General features: G+C 47.9%; 1 protein-coding gene across 10 annotated transcripts in view; it reads left to right on the top strand.

Annotated features, from left to right (window-relative positions):
- Positions 1–18,634, top strand: part of Ttc7a (tetratricopeptide repeat domain 7A) — a 115,424-nt gene that overhangs the window by 7,255 nt on the left and 89,535 nt on the right. For 8 of the 10 annotated variants that reach the window (XR_006847250.2, XM_046424712.2, XM_046424729.2 and 5 more), the window contains exons 2-3: positions 611–774; positions 6,586–6,754. Coding sequence is in view for 9 of the 10 variants with exons in the window: in XM_046424712.2 (XP_046280668.1) it covers positions 611–774; positions 6,586–6,754 (333 nt within the window). In the remaining variant the exon portion in view is untranslated. Of the gene's footprint in view, positions 1–610; positions 775–6,585; positions 6,755–8,344; positions 8,403–18,634 lie in introns of those variants that run through there. The other 2 variants (XM_058573343.1, XM_058573334.1) reach the window with 1 other exon arrangement.

Here is an 18,634-nt window from a genome sequence, read left to right as displayed (position 1 = left end):
CAATTATGATTACACAGAAATTAGAAGCATGTGAAAATGAGTTATTAAGCCACCTCACATAATTTTCTTCTTCAGTCCTTTGAGATGATTCCTACTTGATTTAAGAATTTTAGTACCACATCAGGGCGTGATTTTAGCCTTCATTTTAAATTCTGAAATTCTGAAAATTTGTCTGCAAGTCTTGGGAACTCTGCTGCCTTCTCAACCGCTTAAACCTGGCAGGAAATAAACCCAAAAGGGAGATTTGTGTTGTGATCATGCACTCCATCACCGCCGCCGCCGTCTTAAAGTCTGTTTAAGTTTTTTTGTTTTTTTTTAATTTTCGGCAGACACAACATCTTTATTTGTACGTGGTGCTGAGGATCGAACCCAGGGCCGTGCACATGCCAGGCGAGCACGCTACTGCTTGAGCCACATCCCCAGCCCAAAGTCTGTTTAAGTTTATGGCAAATGTGTCTTTATTCTCTCAGACCTGAGCTGTTCCTGTGCTGGGTGGTGTCCTTGGGTGGGTGGGTGGGGGGGTGTCCAGGAGTATGTACCATATCCACATCTGCTTTGTTTAAGGGGTGCAGCCCTCACTACCCACTCTGATCCCTGCCTTGTTTTTCAGATGACTTTGGGAAATTGCTGCTGGCAGAGGCCCTCCTGGAGCAATGTTTGAAGGATAATCACACCAAAATAAAAGACTCCATCCCTTTGTTAGAAAAGACTGATAGCAGAATGAATGAAGCCAAAGATTACCTGAGCAGCATCCTTAACCACGGGAAGCTGCCGGTGAGTTGTCAACCACAAGCTTGGGCCTCCTTGCCTGGCCTGTTCTTTCTTGTCTCCCATCTGCTGTCCAGACTCCCTGAGTCATTGGGTCACCTGAATAGCAAGTCTGTCTTGAGGTTTCAGTACAAGGGTCACAAGCCACATGTGATCTTGAGCACTTGCGATGTGACTTGTCCAGACTGAGATGTGTGTAAGTGTAGAACACGTACTGGATGTCCATTACATAGTACTAAACAAGGAATATAAAAGAGGTCACTTACTTTTTATATTAATTAATTGCTTACATGTTCAAATGAGAATCTTAGACATATTAGGTTAAAGAAAACATTAAAATTAATTTTACTTGTTACTGCCTTTTAACATGTGAATGAAAATTTTACTAGAAATTTTTGAATTACACATACAGCTCACACTTGTGACTTAAGTTATATTTCAATTGGACAGTACTTGGTTGATCTAATATGTGCCTGGCTGTTTGGGCTTCTTAAAGGCTTCTTGGGGAAAAAATATCTCAGCCTGTGATCTACTTAGAAACAGCAAATAGGCAGAGCTGACTAGCAAGAGAAGGCTTCAGAGTAGAGCAAGCCAGATTAAGTCTATGTGCATTTATGAGTGCCTAATATATGCAAGGCACTGAAGAAAGGTGGCCGAGGGGTCATAACTTTTTATAGACCTTTGCTTTTCAAAGTGTGATCCACCCACCAGCAATGTGGGTATCATTGGGGGAAATGGCTGGAAATGCAAAATGTGAATTAGAATCTGTGTTGTTAAGAGTTCTCAATGATTCACATATACATCGAAGTTTGAGACTGTTTCTAGATTAATATGTATCCTAAGTTATAATAGGGTTATGCATATGTCATTAGACTTAAAGAAGAATTTTTAAGAGATATTTTTTAAGAGAATATCTTAAATAATTTTTAAGAGAATATCTCTTGATTTTTCAAGAGATATTCCAAAGTAATATATTTACTTTCTTAAGCATTTATTGCGGTGTGCTATGTACAATGTGTTATGCATGCTGAGGGCAATCCAGAAGAATCTAGCATGGACCTTCAAGAAAGTTTCAGGTCTACGGGGAAAATAAGTCTTATGGGTAAATAAATAGCTTTTGTCCTAGGTGGACCATGATATATGCTATAGGAGTGCTATACATGAAGAGACAAGTGTAAGGAGGACTCCTCCCTGGTATGAGGTGGAGAGCAGATTTCAGATGATGGTGGTACTAGAATTGGACCTTCCTAGAAGCTGATCTGGAATAGGAGTCTGGGGTATGGATAAATAGAGATAGGGCTGAGCATTTTAGCCTAAGGAAACAATTTGTAATTGAAGAGTTCCTATTATAAAGAATCTCATCAAAGTTGTGAGTTTAGCAAAAATGAAGAGGCATGGTGGGTAATTAGATTGTAAAGGTATATCCAGGATGGAGAGGTTACTAGAGCATCAACTAAGACGTGTGGGGCTTATTTTGTAAGCAGTAGAGGGCTGGGGGTGGAGGGAGATGGGAGACTGTTGGAAGTCCCCAGTTTCTGCTTCTAGGCAGTAGGAGGTTTGCACTAGGTTAATATAATTTCTTGACCCTGAACTTATCCCTTGATCCAGTGGGTCTTCCATTTCCCCATCTGCCTATCAAAAGGTTGGACCCAAGTGGTGAGTTTCAAGCTTCTTCCACTAAAACATCTCTCTCTTTCTTTTTTTTTTTTTTTTTTTTTGTTCCTCAGCTGCTTCCACTAAAACCTCTTTTATTATTATTATTTTTTGTTTCCTTCTAGTAGACTTAATTAAAATGTAATCAATAAACAAGTAATTTGAATGACAAATTAAGGTCCTTCAGTGCTATCCCCCTCTCTGCCTACTGCCATCTATGGACTGGACACTCCTCACTGTTGCATTCTTTCTTTATTTATATACAAACTCACAAACTAGAGCTTTCCATAGGGCTGTAGAATATATGTTTGACAAGTTGCTTTTTCTTGCCAAGAGCTTTCAGTTGGAGCTTTCTCTGTGCCTGAACCCCATTTTATATTGACTAAATATTATCCACATGAATTTTTGTACAAATGGTTTCATCTAAATTCTATTTTTGTTGTTGGTACTGTTTTAAAAATAGCTTTTTATTTTTTTCAAAAGTTAATATGTGCATTACAGGAAAAATAAAAACACAAGCAAAGAACAAAATTATCCAGTCAAGCAGCCTAGTTGGACATGCCCCTCTAGGTCATGCATTTACATACACAACATCCCATTTATTAAATGCAAATCTAACTGTGTTTTATTAAACAAAGACATACATAGGCACCAGTAATATGGAGGAATTTTCTGTTTTTCAGGCCAAAGCCAAAAACTTGATATTGATTAAGTAAACTAAAATATTACAAGCAGCCTGTGGGGAGAGAGGAGGAAGATGGTGGAATGAGATGGACATTATTATCCCTATGTATGAGTATGATTGCTCGAATGGTGTGACTCTACATCATGTTCAGCCAGAGAAATGAAAAGTTGGGTTCCATTTGTGTATAAATTTTTTTTTCAAAAAATTGGGCTGGAGTTGTAGCTAAGTGGTAGGGTACTTACCTAGCAAATGTGAGGCACTGGGTTTGATCCTCAGCATCACATAAAAAAAATAAGTAAAATAAAGGTATCATGTCCATCTACAACTAAAAAAATTTTTTTTAATTAATTTTTTAAAAAGCAGTTTGGGGAATCTCTGTCTTTTCCCAAAGATAAGGTATAGCTGGGGTGATCTCTCCATGTGGATTTCCTTGCACCCCAAATAGCTGTGATGAATGAGAAGGGGGGGTGGTCCTGAGGCACCTCCACTCTGGATCATCTTTAAGATCCTGTCCAGCGGGCACCGTGGTGCGCACCTGTAATCTCAACAGCTCAGGAGACTGAGGCAGGAGGATTGCAAATTCAAAGCCAGCCTCAGCAACAGCAAGGAGCTAAGCAATTCAATGAGACCCTGTCTCTAAATAAAATACAAAACAGGGCTGGGGATGTGGCTTAGTGGATGAGTGCCCCTGAGTTCAGTCCTCAGTTACCCCACTCCCCTCGCTCCGTGTGCCCCCCAAAAAGATCCTGTTCAGCTCATTTGTATCCAAGTAGGTGAAAACATGCCACTTGCTAGATTTCTGTTACCCACTGAGCTCCAGGCATTGTGGCATCCCATTGAGGCTTCCCGATCACCTTCTGCAATGGTATTTACTTTTGCCCCAGTTCTGAGCCCCAGGAAAGGTGATCCCTACACCAAGGACCACACTAGCCTAGTAGGTACAGGACTGGAACCGAGGCCCATCTGTTCTGTCTCTGCATCCCAAGCTCCAGTGCTCTCTGTGCCTCCTTGGTGCTGCCTCCCAAAGTATTGGAATAGAAATAAAATAATTACTGAGGAACTTGGATTAATTTAAGGATGATGATAGCCCTCCTGCTTTAATAGGTCCCATGTTAGGAACTATTTCCTCATCTGTTCTTTCCCCCTGTGTTGCTGTCTCCATGAAGTCATTCTTCCCTTCATATGGACAGGGACGATGAGGCACAAATAGAATAGGTGACTGATGATCCATCACTCAGCAAGGGACCCCCCTGCCCCCCCGCAAGCTGAGCACTTGCTGATGGCTGCCTAGCCTCCTTCCACTGGACCAGGTTTATGATTTAGTAGCTTTTTGTGGGGGAATGGGGGGAGCAGTAAGGAGATTGAACTCAGAGGCACTTGACCACTAAAGCCAGTGTCCCAGCCCTATTTTGTATTTTATTTGCTTAGCGCCTTGCTGTTGCTGAGGCTGGCTTTGAACTCTTGATCCTCCTGCCTCAGCCTCCCGAGCCGCTGGGATTACAGGCATGCGTCACTGTGCCCGGCTAAGAGTAGCTTTTTAAGTAGCACACGATCAGCTTTATGAAACAGTCACTGCATCGCTCCTAATTTTCCCCCAGCTTGGTGGAAGCTCTATTGTAAACTGTCATTGGTCCACTAGGAGCCACCACTAGGCACACCCCGTCATCATGCCCTGAAATGTGTCCTTGTGAGCCTTGCTGTCCCTTCCTCATCTTCAACAGAAGTGGGTAATCATAATAATTACTCATACTCTGTATTTATCTAGCTCCTTTCTCAGGAACAGTTCAAAGTCTTCTGGACTTTGCCCTATTAATGCTCTTAGCATGGCTGCCATGGGGGTGTGGGGAGTGGGTGCCCTTGCCTCTCCCTCAACAGTGAGGACAGTTAGGACTGAGCAAGGAGGAAATGAGCCCGTGGCTCGAGACCAGTACACAGAATGGCAGAGTCATCGCCTGGCTCAGAAGTGCTGTAGGCTGCACCCTTCTGGGGATGTGTCATCTGTGGCCCTGGCCCAGGAAGTGGGTGGCCTCTTTGGGAAATACATTCTATGTCAAATGCCCTTGAAAAATTCAGCCTTTGAGAGTCAGGACAGACCAGGTGAGCAGGGGCTGATTGAGCCTAACCTGAAGAAGTGTAATAGGGGTTCAGCAGAAGGGTATCCCCTGGTGCTTATGTAAGCTTCCCAGAGGGGGTGGGCCTGAGCAAGGCCCAAAGATGGAAGAGGATCTGGGCAGGCTGAGAGGAAGGAGTCCTGAGTGAGCAAAAGCAGCAGAGGAATATGTTTACAAAACCCAGAAACCAATAAGGGAAGGAGACTTCGGCCTCCCTGGGGCTGGCTCTGACTCCGTTTTGCTTCTCTTAGTTGGCTTCTGGAGGCAGTAGATGATGGGAAGTGCTCGAGGCTCCCCCTGGGGCCACAGGTACCCCAGCTCTTAACTCCTCATAGGGAAACAAGGGAAGTACCTTCCTACCAGTGACAGAGGCCAGGGGTTGGGGCCAGAGCTGTATCTCCAGGGAGCTTTGTGGACATATTGGTGCCCTTGTGGCAGGGATGCTGGCCAGAGCCTAACCCAAAGGGATTATGGGTTGGCTGAGCAGAGGGATAGAGGGAGGGGCTGCAGCAGATGGCCTCACGAGGTGGGGGACCTCGGAGTGGGACTGGGCCCATGGCCAAAGCCAGAACCCAGAGCCAGAAGTGGTCCAGCTCCAGGCTGGCTCAGCCTCCCCCAGCCAGCAGCACTGGGCGCTCTGGCTGTGAACACAGTCTGCACAAGGGAAGTTGTAGTCGAGGCAGACCAGACTTCCTTGAGAAAGTTTGAGAAAGAAAGCAGGTTTGAATTCAGGAACTTTGGGCCTCCTGGGCTCTGCACTTTGTTCCACTTCTGATAACATGAGGACAGCAACCTGGCAGGCCCTCTCCTGTCTTCTGTCCCACACTGCTGATATGGCTGTTCCTCCCCTAGAAGGTCCTGCTGCTGTGGATGTAGGTGTCAGCTTCAGGGTCCTCGTGGCTCTTTCTGAGGCCTTTTCACCCAATTATACACTTGCATATGCATTTATATATGTATATAAAGAGGACCCCCAAAATTATAAGCTCAGGCCCCACAAAACTTGGCTCAGTCTCTGTGCGTTCCCCCTGCCCCACTTGTATTCAGGATAAGTGCCTGGATCCCTTAGTGCCAGATCTGGGCTGGAACCTTTGGGTGCTTCAGAAGAGAGAGGACAGAGCCCTGTCTACAGTTGCCTGGAGTCTAGACACACACGTGAAGCAATAGGGAATCATAATCATTTCCTTTAGAGCCCATTGTGCACAGTGGCTCACAGGTCTGGTCATCAGGGAAGGCTCCCTGGAGGAGTGGGAAGTTCTGAGCAGAGCATGAGGCTATACCTCAATGGAGAATCTTCATCCTAGGGTACCTGGGGTGGGGAGGGGTGGAAGTTTGGGGGCAGAGCCTGCTAACATGTCCTTGTCCTTACAGCCACAGTACATGAGTGAGGCCATGCTGATCCTGGGCAAGCTGCATTATGTGGAGGGCACCTACCGAGATGCCATCAGCATGTATGCTCGGGCTGGGATCGATGATATGTCCGTGGAGAACAAGCCCCTGTATCAGATGCGACTGCTGTCGGAGGCATTTGTCATCAAAGGTAGCTCTGAGCACTGGCTTGGGCTCCCCACCACCATGCCCAGCCCATTCCACTCTGACCCCCAGGTGTCTGGAGCAGGTGGCAGCTCTAGGGCAGTGGCTACAGTCTCAAGGGTAGGCCTGTGGGGCACTTTCCAGGTACTGACCCCTGGGTAATGCCCAGACACTGCTGTCCAGGCTGGGCACTGCTGATGGCAGCCTGCTGTCCAAGTGGGACATCAGGGGACTCAGGTTCTGGTCCAGCGTCCATTGACAACCAGTTACCCTGCTGTGTGCCCTTGGGCAAACCGCCTCTTGACCTTTCTTGGCCTCAGTTTATCTGTCTGTAAGACAGGTTGATGATACCTGCCTCCCAGGGTTCCTGTGACCAGGAGGAGTCAACTGAGTTGTGCAACCAGGTTCAGAAAGGCTTAAAAAGTGTGCCATCATGTATCAGGCTGGCTTTAGTGACGGACACTGGCTATACATGAGTGCTCAAGAGTGTAGAGGAGTCTCGTTCTTCAGGTGTTGGACATCTGTTAGGAGCCACCCAGGGAGGGGTTGCTGGGATCCCGTGATAAACAGTTCCTGCTCTGGAGGTGCTCATAATTTTCCCAGGGCAAAGGGCAGCCTGAAGGGAACTTAGGGACACCAGGTCGATAATACAGGAATTTCATGAGAGGGATTGTGGACAGCCCAGTCAGGGAAGTCATGCCGTTGAACTGGCTTGAATGTGCTAAAACTTGCCTGCCTTCAACTTCTAGCCTCCTTCTTCCCCAGATCCTTAAGTCCTGGGTTGGGCGTGAAGGTGGGCCTTGGTGACTGTGAGGTCTTAGGAGCCTCACTGTCTAGATTATTGTCAGGAATCTTAGAGGTTTGATCATCCCCCTATTTCAGCACAAACCAATCCCCAGAGAAAAGTCTAAAAAACCCTACCAGTGGTCCTGTGGGGATTTGGGACCTGGCATTGGTAGAGCATGTGTTACCCGCTTTCTATCGTAGGTAGAAACATGTTTTCTATCTTCAGAGGAAAGCTGAGGCCCAGAGAGGATATGTACTTTGCCCAAAGGTACCCAGATTTATGGTGGAGCCAGGACTGGAACCTGCATTCTCTGATGCTGGCTTTGGAATATGTGCACCCCGTCTCTGCCCCAACACACCCATTCACTTGTCTCCGTTGGGTCCCAGGAGGCGTGACAGTGACATCTGTGGAGGACACATCCTCCTGGAGGGGCTTTCCTGAAGGTTGTTTGTCCACCCTGGGTGCCTCTGTCCCTTCCCCCCTGAGTCCACACTGTCCCAGGAAACCTGTCGAGTCAGTCCTGTGGGCAGACCCAGCACCAGCTTGTGGGAGGGAAGGGGCCCTTCCGGGAGGGCCTAGCCTATGGGGGTCTTCTCCCTTTGCTCACCCATCCCCCTCACTGTGCCTCTGGCACAGGCCAGTCTTGGGGATGATCTTCTGTTGGCATTTGGGTCCTTTGGTCTCTTGGAAACCACTTCTTCCATGGACACCCTGAAGTGAAACCCTCCCTTGGGTGTCCCTTGGTCCTTCCTCCTGTCAACCTGGCTCAGTACATATGGCTCCCTGTCTCCTGCTCTCTACTCTTTCTAGCATGCCTCCAGCTTCTTGGGGGAACACAGTCCTGGTGGTCAGAGGTCCTGCCGGGGAGGTAAGGAGCCGGCGCTGCTGGCAGGGGCTGCTGGATGGCGGGCTGTGCTGACTTCCATCCCTCAGTGACTGCACGTGGCCCCCTTGCCTGCCTCCTCTCTGCCTGTCCTCCCTGTCCTGTTGCAGTGACTGCACCTGCTGCTTGGCATGCTAAGGCTCACCTGACCCTGCGTGTGCCTGAGACCATGCACCAGGCCACCAGGGTGTGCATGACGTTGACTTTCCTGGGTTTGGGAGGGTCTGGTGGGTGTCTCCATGAAGAGAGTGAAAGGCTGCATGCAAAAGGGGATGAGGAGAACTGGTCATCGGACTGGCTTTGTTTGAGAGCAAGAGGGCAGTGACAGCAGGAGGTTCCTAAGCTCAGGAATAATATCCATTAGGCCCTCACTCCAGGCCAGGTGTGCCCCCACTGAATCCCCACAGTGACCCATTGAGTCGGTGTCACCTGTATTCCATGCCACAGTAGGGATAGGTGGCTCTGGTGACATCTCATGGGAACACTGGAAGTGGCAGAGCCCGTATTTAAATCTAGGCAGCCAGAGCTCATAGACATCCTGTGGTGCTGCTGCTCAGAATTCTAGGCCGAAGGGATTAAGAAGTGATGTCGGCCCCCTCAGGGTACAGAGGAAGAAACCAAGGCTGGTGAAGTGCGACTTACCTGGGACATGGATTGGCTTGCTTTTGGACTGGAATCCTCAGGTCCAGGCAGCCTCTTAGTGATGGCTGTGGATGGCCTCCACAGGAGCCTCCCTGGCCTCCCAGCGCTCCTGGTCTGGCCAATATAACACAGTTTTGAGACCATTTTGTGTTAGGTTCTGTTCATGGTTCCATTTGATGCCACCCAGAGGGGTGAAGAGCTTGGGTTTGGGACACACCTGGATGGAGGGAGAAGACAGGGCCCATGTGCCCTGGGAGAGCATGAGCGGGCCAGGTGGGGAGGCTCTGTGGGGCCCAAATATGGGCGTCTCCAACTTGGAGTTGTTGTTCTTGTTCCAGGAAATCAGGATCAGGCTCTGCATACCTGCCCCACCTTCAAAAGACACCCTCACCCTCTATCCCCTTTAGAGCAGACAGACTTGGCAGTGTGACCCTCTAAGCATCACTGATAAGGACTCAGTCTTTTTGGGCAGTGGGGAGTGATGCGCATCCTTGTGTTAGATCCAAGAAGCTCTCTGACTCTTTGGGAGGCTTCGGATGCCAACCAGGGAGCTTGAGCACTGCAGCAGTCTTGAGATGTACATGTGTAGGTCTGTGGGCTGGAGAGCACACAGTGGGTAGGTTGAGTCCACCCGGTGAAAGGAGTTAGTGTCCATATCACGTTTGTTCAGAAACAACAGAAAACCACGTTTCCCCCAGTAAGATAGAAAAAATAAAATGCCTTTGTGGGAAGACCTGTCATTTCCACATCTGAGTGGTCTGTGTTTAGCACCCACCCCCATTCCCTGTCCCCAAGATTTTAGTCACACCTGTGCTCAGAATGACCAGTTCCTGCCAGGAGTAGAAGACTAGGTTAGGGCCTCTCTGTGGTCCCTGGAGGTTGACTGGGCCCTGTCAGAGGCTTTGGCTTTGGAGGAAACCTGGCTCTTTTCTAGGTCCTGCCTCTAGTACTTCCTAGCTGCTAAGTAGTCTGTCACTTAATGATGGGTCCATCCTGTAGCCTGGTTCGTAAGTCACCTGCAGGTCTGGGACAGAACGGAGGCCCCTCTACTGCCTGTCACCATGCCATGTTCAATCCTTCACTCCCCAAGTACCAATTTCCCAAGTCCCTTGGGTCTACCTGATCTTTGGTGGCATTTCCTCCCACTGGAAGGAGCCTCGGGATGTGCCTGGGGGTGGGTTACCAGGGACAGGATTAGTACATGTGCTCCACCAAGGAGCATGTTAGAAATGTAGACTGTCAGCCCCACTCAGACATACCAAATGAGAACCCGTACTTTCACATACCTTCACACCATCCTGGGTGATGTTCATGCACATATGGTTGGGAAACACCACCCGAGACAGGTTTAATGAATGCTTGTGGACTAACCTTCATCCCCACTGTGAGACGAGAGGTGGTTGTTGTGCCCTTTATGGACGGAGACACTGAGGCTTGCCCAAGCTCATACAGCCTGTAAGTTGTATTGGTGGCCAGAGCTGTGTGCTGCGTGTAACACAGGAGCCCACCAGCGGATGATAGGAGAAGATTGCAGTTTCCTCCTAAATAGGCTTGTGCCAATGAGGACCTTCTCTTCTCTGCACCTTCTTCAGCCCCCGGGGGGGAGCAGGAACTGAAGAGATGAGACCCTGTACCACTTCCCCAGGGTCTGCTTTCCTGAGGGGTGTGTGCTGGTGGGTAAGTTATTCAGAAAAATCTCCTTTTCTGTTCCAATGTAACTCCCGCCATCTTGGGCCAGTGTGGAAGCTTCCCGCCTCCTGCCCCATTCCTCAGACCCTGCTGTGGTCCCATTGTTACTTCTGCCACTCCATTGTCCCCTCACCAAATATGTCAGACCAGGAGAAGGCCCTGGGAAAGAAAGTATCTCTGGGCTAATTCCAGGAATGGGTTACAGGAACATATTTTGGATGGAGCAGCCCTACTGCGGTCCTGGTGTGTTTGGGGACAGAGAACATCTTTCATTTACTCTGAAATAGTTGGGGTTCAGGGCCCTTTCAGGAGAGCCTGTTGGCAGCGCACCTAATTCTTGTGAAGCCCTTGACTGAGCCCTGGGTTCTCAGTTGCAAGTGCCCATAACTGTCAGCCCTGAATTCCACTGAATTCCTTGAGGACAGCTAGTCATTTCTGCACCCTCAACCAATCTCCTCTCTCCCTTCTCCCCTCCTGGAGCCCCACATGTCCCCCAGACGAGATCTGCTCCTGGTTCCCAACATGATCTGTGGGGTCTTGGCCCTTCTTTTTGTCTTGAGCCATTGTCCTTGATGATCCCATCCTTTTTTAATTTTGCTCTGCACTGAATCATGATGTCCCAACTTCCAGTTCAGACCCCTGTGCACCAGCAGCTCCCCCTTACCCCTTCCATAGCATCTCTCCCTCCTCCAAGCTCACTTGGACCCGGGTACGGTATGCGCATCCCTGTTCTTCTCAGTCAGGGGTCAGTGGGCTTCTTCTTCCAGAGGTCTGGCTTCTTGTGTTCTTTCCCACGAGGTCCCTGGCCCAGTTCCCATGGAGAGAGTACAGTTTGCAAATAGTCAATTCAGCAAACACCTTCTGGGATGCCAAGATGAACAGTTAGGGTCCCTTCCGTTGAAGGAACAGTAGGCAGGTGACCAAAACCTGTCGCTTTGTGGAGTTGCTCCGAGAGAAGCAGCCCTTTGGTTGGAGGAGCTAAGCATGTAGCAACTGTGGGCAGAACTTGTGTGACACACAAACTTTCTGGTATTGGGGCTGGGGATGTGGCTCAAGTGATAGTGCGCTCGCCTGGCATGCGTGCGGCCTGGGTTCGATCCTCAGCACCACATGCAAACAAAGATGTTGTGTCTGCCAAAAACAAACTAAAAAATAAATATTAAAAAATTCTCTCTCTCTCTCTCTCTCTCTCTCTTTCTTTAAAAAAAAAAAAAAAAAAACTTTCTGGTGCCACTCTTTCCAATCCAGTCCTTGCATCGATGGACAGGTCTTAGCATCAGTGAGGTCTGTTGTTTGGAAAAAGCTGGAAAATGAAACACCTGAGTGTGTTGCTTTTTAGCATATTACCGTGGCCTGCTGGGCAGGATGTAGCTGTGCTGGTTGGCTGCTGGCTGCTCCCAGTTCGCTCCATTGCAGGCTCTCAGCGTTTTGTCCACCTGACAGGGGCATTTGTGAAGAGTTCCCTGTGGGCTGCTGCTCCTGGGCAGCCCACCTCTTAGTGGAAGTAGACCACTGGAGATGACTTTAAGAGTTGAACAGTTCAAGGCCCTGTTTGTAGCTCCCAAGAGCTCCTAGCTGTAGGCCTTTGGGAGCTGAAGACTATTACTCAAAGTCCTTGGCTCTAGATCCAGACCTGAGCATTCTGCCCTCAGTGGGAGGCCTTTTGCCTCCTCTCTGTCTCCAGCCCCCCATTTAATGGGTAGGCCACTGGCTGGGCTGGTGGGGCTGGGGGCACATGCCCTTTCCCTGAGAGCTGCATTTTGTTCCTGCCACACAGTGAGAGCCACAGCAGGAGGTCCTTATCAGGTCCTGGGGAGGTGGTCAGGCCTTCCCCAGGCCCAGCCTATCTCCTGTTTAGGGTCCTGTCTCTCTGTCTCTCTGGCACTGCCTCTAGCAGGGTCAGGGGATTTCCAGTTCCAAAGATCTGACTTGACCTTCAACCACCTTGGATTGTTGCACCTGGGCGAAAGGGCTTCTAATCCATATCAGCAGGCTTTTTAATTTTTTATTTTGAGACAGGGTCTCCCTAAGTTGCTTAGGGGTTTTGCTAAGTTGCTGAAGCTGGCTTTGAACTGCAGTCCTCCTGCCTCGGCCTCCTGAGCCTCTGGGATCACAGGCATGTGCCACCTCACCTGGCTCTCAGGTGTCCTTTGACTGGCGTCCTAAAAGTTTGGCCCCCATTTGCTTCCCCATGAAGTGTTGCACAGCCCGTTTCTTGCTCAAATAGGGCTCACCTGGTTGTCAACATGTCTTAGGATCTGGGCCCTAGACAAGGCTAAGCAACAAATTATCCTCTTTGTTTTGGTGAGAGCACCAGGGGATATCCCAGCTTTGACAGGCATCCAGGATGCTGCAAGGCCTGCTTTTTCAACATGGCGAACCTAAACTGGTTCAGTCCCAGAAAGCCATGGTGCTACTGTCCACCTCAGAGGGCTGTTCCATAACAAACGGCTTCCTTCCCCTCCCCTCAGGCCTGTGTCCCTTCTGCTTCTCTGACACTTGCTTAGTATGCTGACAATCCGGAGAATGACCTCCACTTGTCCCCACAAGTTCCGCTGTGAGCCTTTCAGGCCTTAGTCATCGATGCCTAGTTTGGGGCTTACTGTGGCTCCACAAATGGGCTGTGGGTTCCTTGGGAAGCAGCCATGCCCCGATTCAGCCTTAGCCAGCCCTCTCACACTCAGTGCCAGGGAGGCCACAGCCCATGCTCTGGGCAGACTTGCTGAATAGCTGTGAAGAAACACGACCCCAGGTCACAAAAAGTACCGCAAGGAATGCTGGGTGGTGGAACTGCTGTGCACTGTGATGGTGATAAAAGCCAAGTGCTCAGCCGCAGTGGGGACTGTCATGTGCAAATTCTTTTCTCCTCACTCTTCAAGGCTTTTTTGTTGTTTTATTGTTACTCTGTTCTCTCTTGGTCAGTGCGACCCTAAGGTATTCTGTTCTCACCTGGGATTTTATGGCTTATTGAGATTTTTAAAAATAAGAACACCAGGCTGCTCCCAGGGCAGGAGGGTGGTGTATTTGGATTCCGTTTTATTTTGTTTTGTTTTTTAAGCCCTGGTATGACAGGAATGAGCTGTTGATTTTGGCCTCCTTCTCAAGGGGTACAGACTGTCTGCCTTGTCGTGAAAGGGTGAAGCCTTGGTGTTGCTGCCCTGGCCCCAGAGGCACTGGCCTGCAGCTGGAGAAAGGAGTGGGTCAAAGTTGGGGCAGCTCAGGAGGAGGCTGGGTGTGTTCGTGTGTGCTCACCAGCCTTCACTGGGTGTCTTCCTGGGCTGAGGGTTACCAAACAGGACAAGATGCATCTTCTACCAGCCGGGCACTGGAGGCAAGGTGGTAAACAGAGCCGCAGGAGGGAGGTCATGGGGCTGGACAGGCAGAGGGTGTGTGGTCTCCCTGCCTCTTGTGCTGGCAGCCCTCACCTCCGTTGTTGGAGGCTACACGAAAGTGCAGGGGAAGTGAAGGGTGCACAGGGTTTTGAGGAACACATCAGAGAAGCCAGCACCAAGACCACCCATCACCTGGTGGGGTAGATACCTCTGACTCAGCCTTGGATGCTCATATGAAAGTAAAGAGCCTGAGATTTGGGGACCCCTGTGGGTCTCTAAGAATAAAGGAAGACACCTGGGAGTCTGGGCTTTGTGTCAAAGCCAGAGGACCTGAATCCCGTCTTCCCTCTGGCACTCTTAGCTATCGGGTCTTGGAATGAATCTGTTCTCCCTGGGACAGCGCTCTCATCCAGAGCCCTGGGGAAGGTTCAGCCCCTACCTAAGTATTGTGGTGCATCATGAGCATCACCAGAATTGTTTTCTAAAATCATGTATTATCTTTGTGATATTTCATTTGATCTAATTTTCATGGCTGCAGTACAAGCTAGGCATTGTTAGTGATCTCATTTTTTGTTTGGGCACACTGAGACTTAGTTCTCTATAAACATTCTGAAGTGTTTCTTTCCAGTCTTTTTTTTTTTTTTTTTTCCTATAGGTTTATATGGGCTTTTTAAAATAAAAATAAGTTCATAGCCAGGCATAGTGGTGCACACCTTTAATCTCAGCTACTCATGAGGCTGAGGCAGGAGGATCACAAGTTTGAGGCCAACCTGGACAATTTAATGAGATCCTTTATCAAAATAAAATTAAAAGAAAAAAATAAAAAGGTCTGGGGATGTAATTCAGTGGTAGAGCACTGGCTTAACTGTGTAAGGCCCTGGTTTAATCCCCAGTATTGCAAATAATAATATAATCACAATAGTTCATAAGTTCATGTTTTACCATTTGCTTTTTATTTATTTATTTAATTTTTTAAAAATTGTTAATGAACATTTACTTATTTGTATGTGGTACTGAGAATTGAACCCTGTGCCTCACGCATGCTAGGCAAGCATGTTACCACTGAGCCACGACCTTAGCCTGTTACTATGCTTTTTAAAGTTAATATTTTATGACTCATTTTTCATGTCTGTATCAGTGTAAGCAACTTCATAGCATTTCATTGTAAGGATTCATCATGGTTTTGCAAACTTGGCCTGTCTTTGGATCTATATACTATCTCTCTCTCTCTCTTTTTTTTTTTATACCAGGAATTGAGCTCAGGGACACTCAACACTAAGTCACATCCCCAGCCCTATTTTGTATTTTATTTAGAGACAGGGTTTCACTGGTTGCTTCGCTATTGCTGAGGCTGGCTTTTAATTTGTGATCCTCCTATCTCAGCCTCCAGAGGAGCGGTAGCTGGGATTACAGGTGTGGGCCCAGTTTAATCTCTTTTTTTACCATCATAAAGGATGCTGCAGTGGCTCTCCTTGAAGCTAAATTTTTGCATTCATCCAAGAAATAGAATTACTGGATCAAAGAGTAACACTTTTTGGAAACTTGAATACAGAAGCCAAATTGTCTGCCTTTTTTTTAAATTTATTTAAGAAATTGTGTTAAAATATAGATATCAGGGCTGAGGGTGTAGCTTAGAGGTAGGGAGCCATACTTAGCATATGCCAGACCAGGAATTTGTGTGTTTGTGTGTAAATGTTAAGTGTACAGTTCACGAAGAACATTATTATGCAACCAACCTCTAGAACTCTTTAATGTTCACATTGTTATGCAACCAATCTCCAGAACCCTTCTTGTCTTGCAAAATGGAAAGTGTGTCCCCATGAAATAACAACTCCTTATTCCCTCCTCCCCCATCCTCTTTTATTTTGGCAACCACCCTTTTATTTTCTGATTCTGTGAATCTGGCTTCATATAAGTAGAATCATACAGTGTTTGCCTTTCCAGTGTCTGGCTTATTTCACTAAGCATAATATTCTCAAAGTTTATCTGTACTGTAGCGTGTATTAGAATTTCCTTCCTTTTTAAAGGTGAAGAATACTACATTGGATGTGTATACCATTTGATTTGTCCATTTACCTGTCTGGGAGCCTCTGGGCTGTTCCACTTTTTGGCTGTTTGGATGATGCCACTCTAAATATGGATACTCAACTATCTCTCCAAGACCCTCCTCTCCATCCTTTTGAATCTGTAATGGAGATGGGGTTGCTGGGTCATGTAACTCTTCTTTTTCCTGTTCTGAGGAGCCACCATATTGCCCACTTTTGAACATGATCTGTGAGGGTTCCTCCCTCCCTGGCCTTAAGGCTCCCTCCGTGAGGGCTGAAGAATGAATTGTATTTCTTTCCTTCTTCCCTTCACTTGGGGGGCCCAGCACTGGGTTTAATCCTCTCTTGGGAGCTGGCTGGGGCAGGGCGGGAGAGTGTGTCCCCCCATGTGGAAAGTGTAGTTCCTACAGCACAGGAAGATGTGTGGCTCCAGGCTCCGAGGCTCCCAGGGCAGGCCTTCTTGGAAGGCAGCTGCCGGGATGGGATGAGTCATCTCTGTCTGAAGAAACTGGGACCAGCCTGGATCAGATTGCCTCCAAACCGAAAGTGCAGAGTTCAAGAAAAAGAGGGGCCTCCTCTTGAAAGGGCCCCTCGTGTCTGGTAGGCTTGTTAATCTGGGTGACCACACAAAAAGGCCTCTTTCACAGGTGGGAATCAGTAGGCAATGTGGGAACTTCCTGGCTGCCCGGGCTTATTGCCCACCCCACAGGACTGTGCCACAATTGCTGGGATCCTTGGGAGCCAGGCTCAGGAGGGAGTCTCCACTGTGGACCTGGTGGTGTTGCAATACGGCCTCCAGTGCAGGAGTGCTCATGGGGTAGAGGCGTAGAAACCCTGGGTATGTGTTCAATCAGACATTTGTGCTACATTTCGTAGCAGTCAGAGAACAAGTCTCAGGTAAAAATGCCTCTCTCTATGGGCAGAACTGGGTGATTGGTGATTGGTGATCCTACTGAGGAAAAGCCCTTGCCATCTCTGGGAACCCTTTTGGTCTTAGGTATGTTGGAATTTATTTTGCAGAGGACCATTCAATGGATATATCCTCTTGACATTGATCTTTTGTTTCTCTGGATCACAAATGCTTCCTTTAAAAAAGGCGTTATCTGCCAGGCACAGTGATGCATGCCTGTAATCTCCCAGCTACTCTAGAGCTGAGGCAGAAGGATTGTGAGTTCAAGACCAGCCTTGGCAACTGTGCCAAACTTTGTCTCAAGAAGAAAAAAGGAAAAAAAAAAAAAAAAGAAGAAGAAAAAAGGACTGGGGATGTAGCTCAGAGGTAGAGTGCTCCTGGGTTCAATGCCCCAGTATCATAGAAATAAATAAATAAATAAAGGCATCATTTCCATTGTTTTCAGATGAGTTTTCATACAGTGAGATGTGTGCAAATCTTAAGTATATAATTTGATGAGTTGAACTAGCGTAGAAACCCAGAGTCCACAGTCTAATAAGGATGTAGGACATTTCTGTCACCCTAGAAAGTTCCCTGAGGCCCCTTTTGCCACCTCCACCCCCCACCCCAATCACTGATTATTTTCCAATAATATATGTTAATTTGCCTTTTTTTGAAGGTCATGTAAATGAAATTACACAGTATGTACTTTTTACATCTTGCTTCTTTTGTATAATTTCTCAGGAATCCATCCATTTTATGTGTGTATAAGACACACTTATATGCTGCTTTTTAAAAAAAAACTCTGAGTATATAGCCGGGCACAGTGGCACACACCTGTAATCCCAGCGACTCCGGAAGCTGAGACAGGAGGATCACAAGTTCAAAGCCAGCCTCAGCAATGGTGAGGTACTGAGCAACTCAGTGAGACCCTGTCTCTAAATAAAATACAAAATAAGGCTGGGGATATGGCTCAATGGTCGAGGGCCCCTGAGATAAAATTCCTGGTACCAAAAATAAATAAATAAATAAATAAATAATTCTGAGTATAATTCTATTGTGTAAATACACCCCACTGTGTGACTTCTCTAAGAACTGCTTTTTAAGGAGAGAGGAACTCCACTGGGTTCTACACTCAAGCGTGCCCAAATCTGCCCATTCATCTGGGTTTTTATCCTGCCCTTCCTGAACATCCAGTGGTAGAGCACTTGCCTGGTGAGCACCAGGCCCTGGGTTCAATCGGCAGCACTGGGAAGAAGAAAAATGGGCATGTAGGAGATGCAGCTAATGTGTTCTGCTGCATCGGAGGCAGGGAAACTTGACCAGGGAGAGCTTCAGAGAGGAGGTGGTTTTGCTCTGAGCTTTCCGGAAGAGCGGGCTTAGAATTCTTGGAGATGCATCTTAGTAATCCCCAGCAGAGTGGAAGGAACAGTTGAAGTACAAGGAAGGTGGGGCCCACAGGCTGGTGTTCCTGAGCTCACCACTTCACAGCAGCAGCTGGAACCTGCTGGTAGCCTGCATTATCTATCCCCGTGCTGGGCCCAGAGGTGGGGCAGGAAGGAACCCAGCCACAGCACCTCTTTCTGAGGACCACCGGACTACTGTGTTAAGCACATGCAC

Source organism: Marmota monax, unplaced genomic scaffold (genome assembly GCF_021218885.2).
Source record: "Marmota monax isolate L192 unplaced genomic scaffold, Marmota_monax_Labrador192_F-V1.1 WCK01_AAM20220418_F8-fsc00015, whole genome shotgun sequence".
Taxonomy (NCBI): domain Eukaryota; kingdom Metazoa; phylum Chordata; class Mammalia; order Rodentia; family Sciuridae; genus Marmota; species Marmota monax.
The sequence above is the reverse complement of the archived record's forward strand: the minus strand, read 5'-3'. Positions and strand labels throughout refer to the sequence as shown.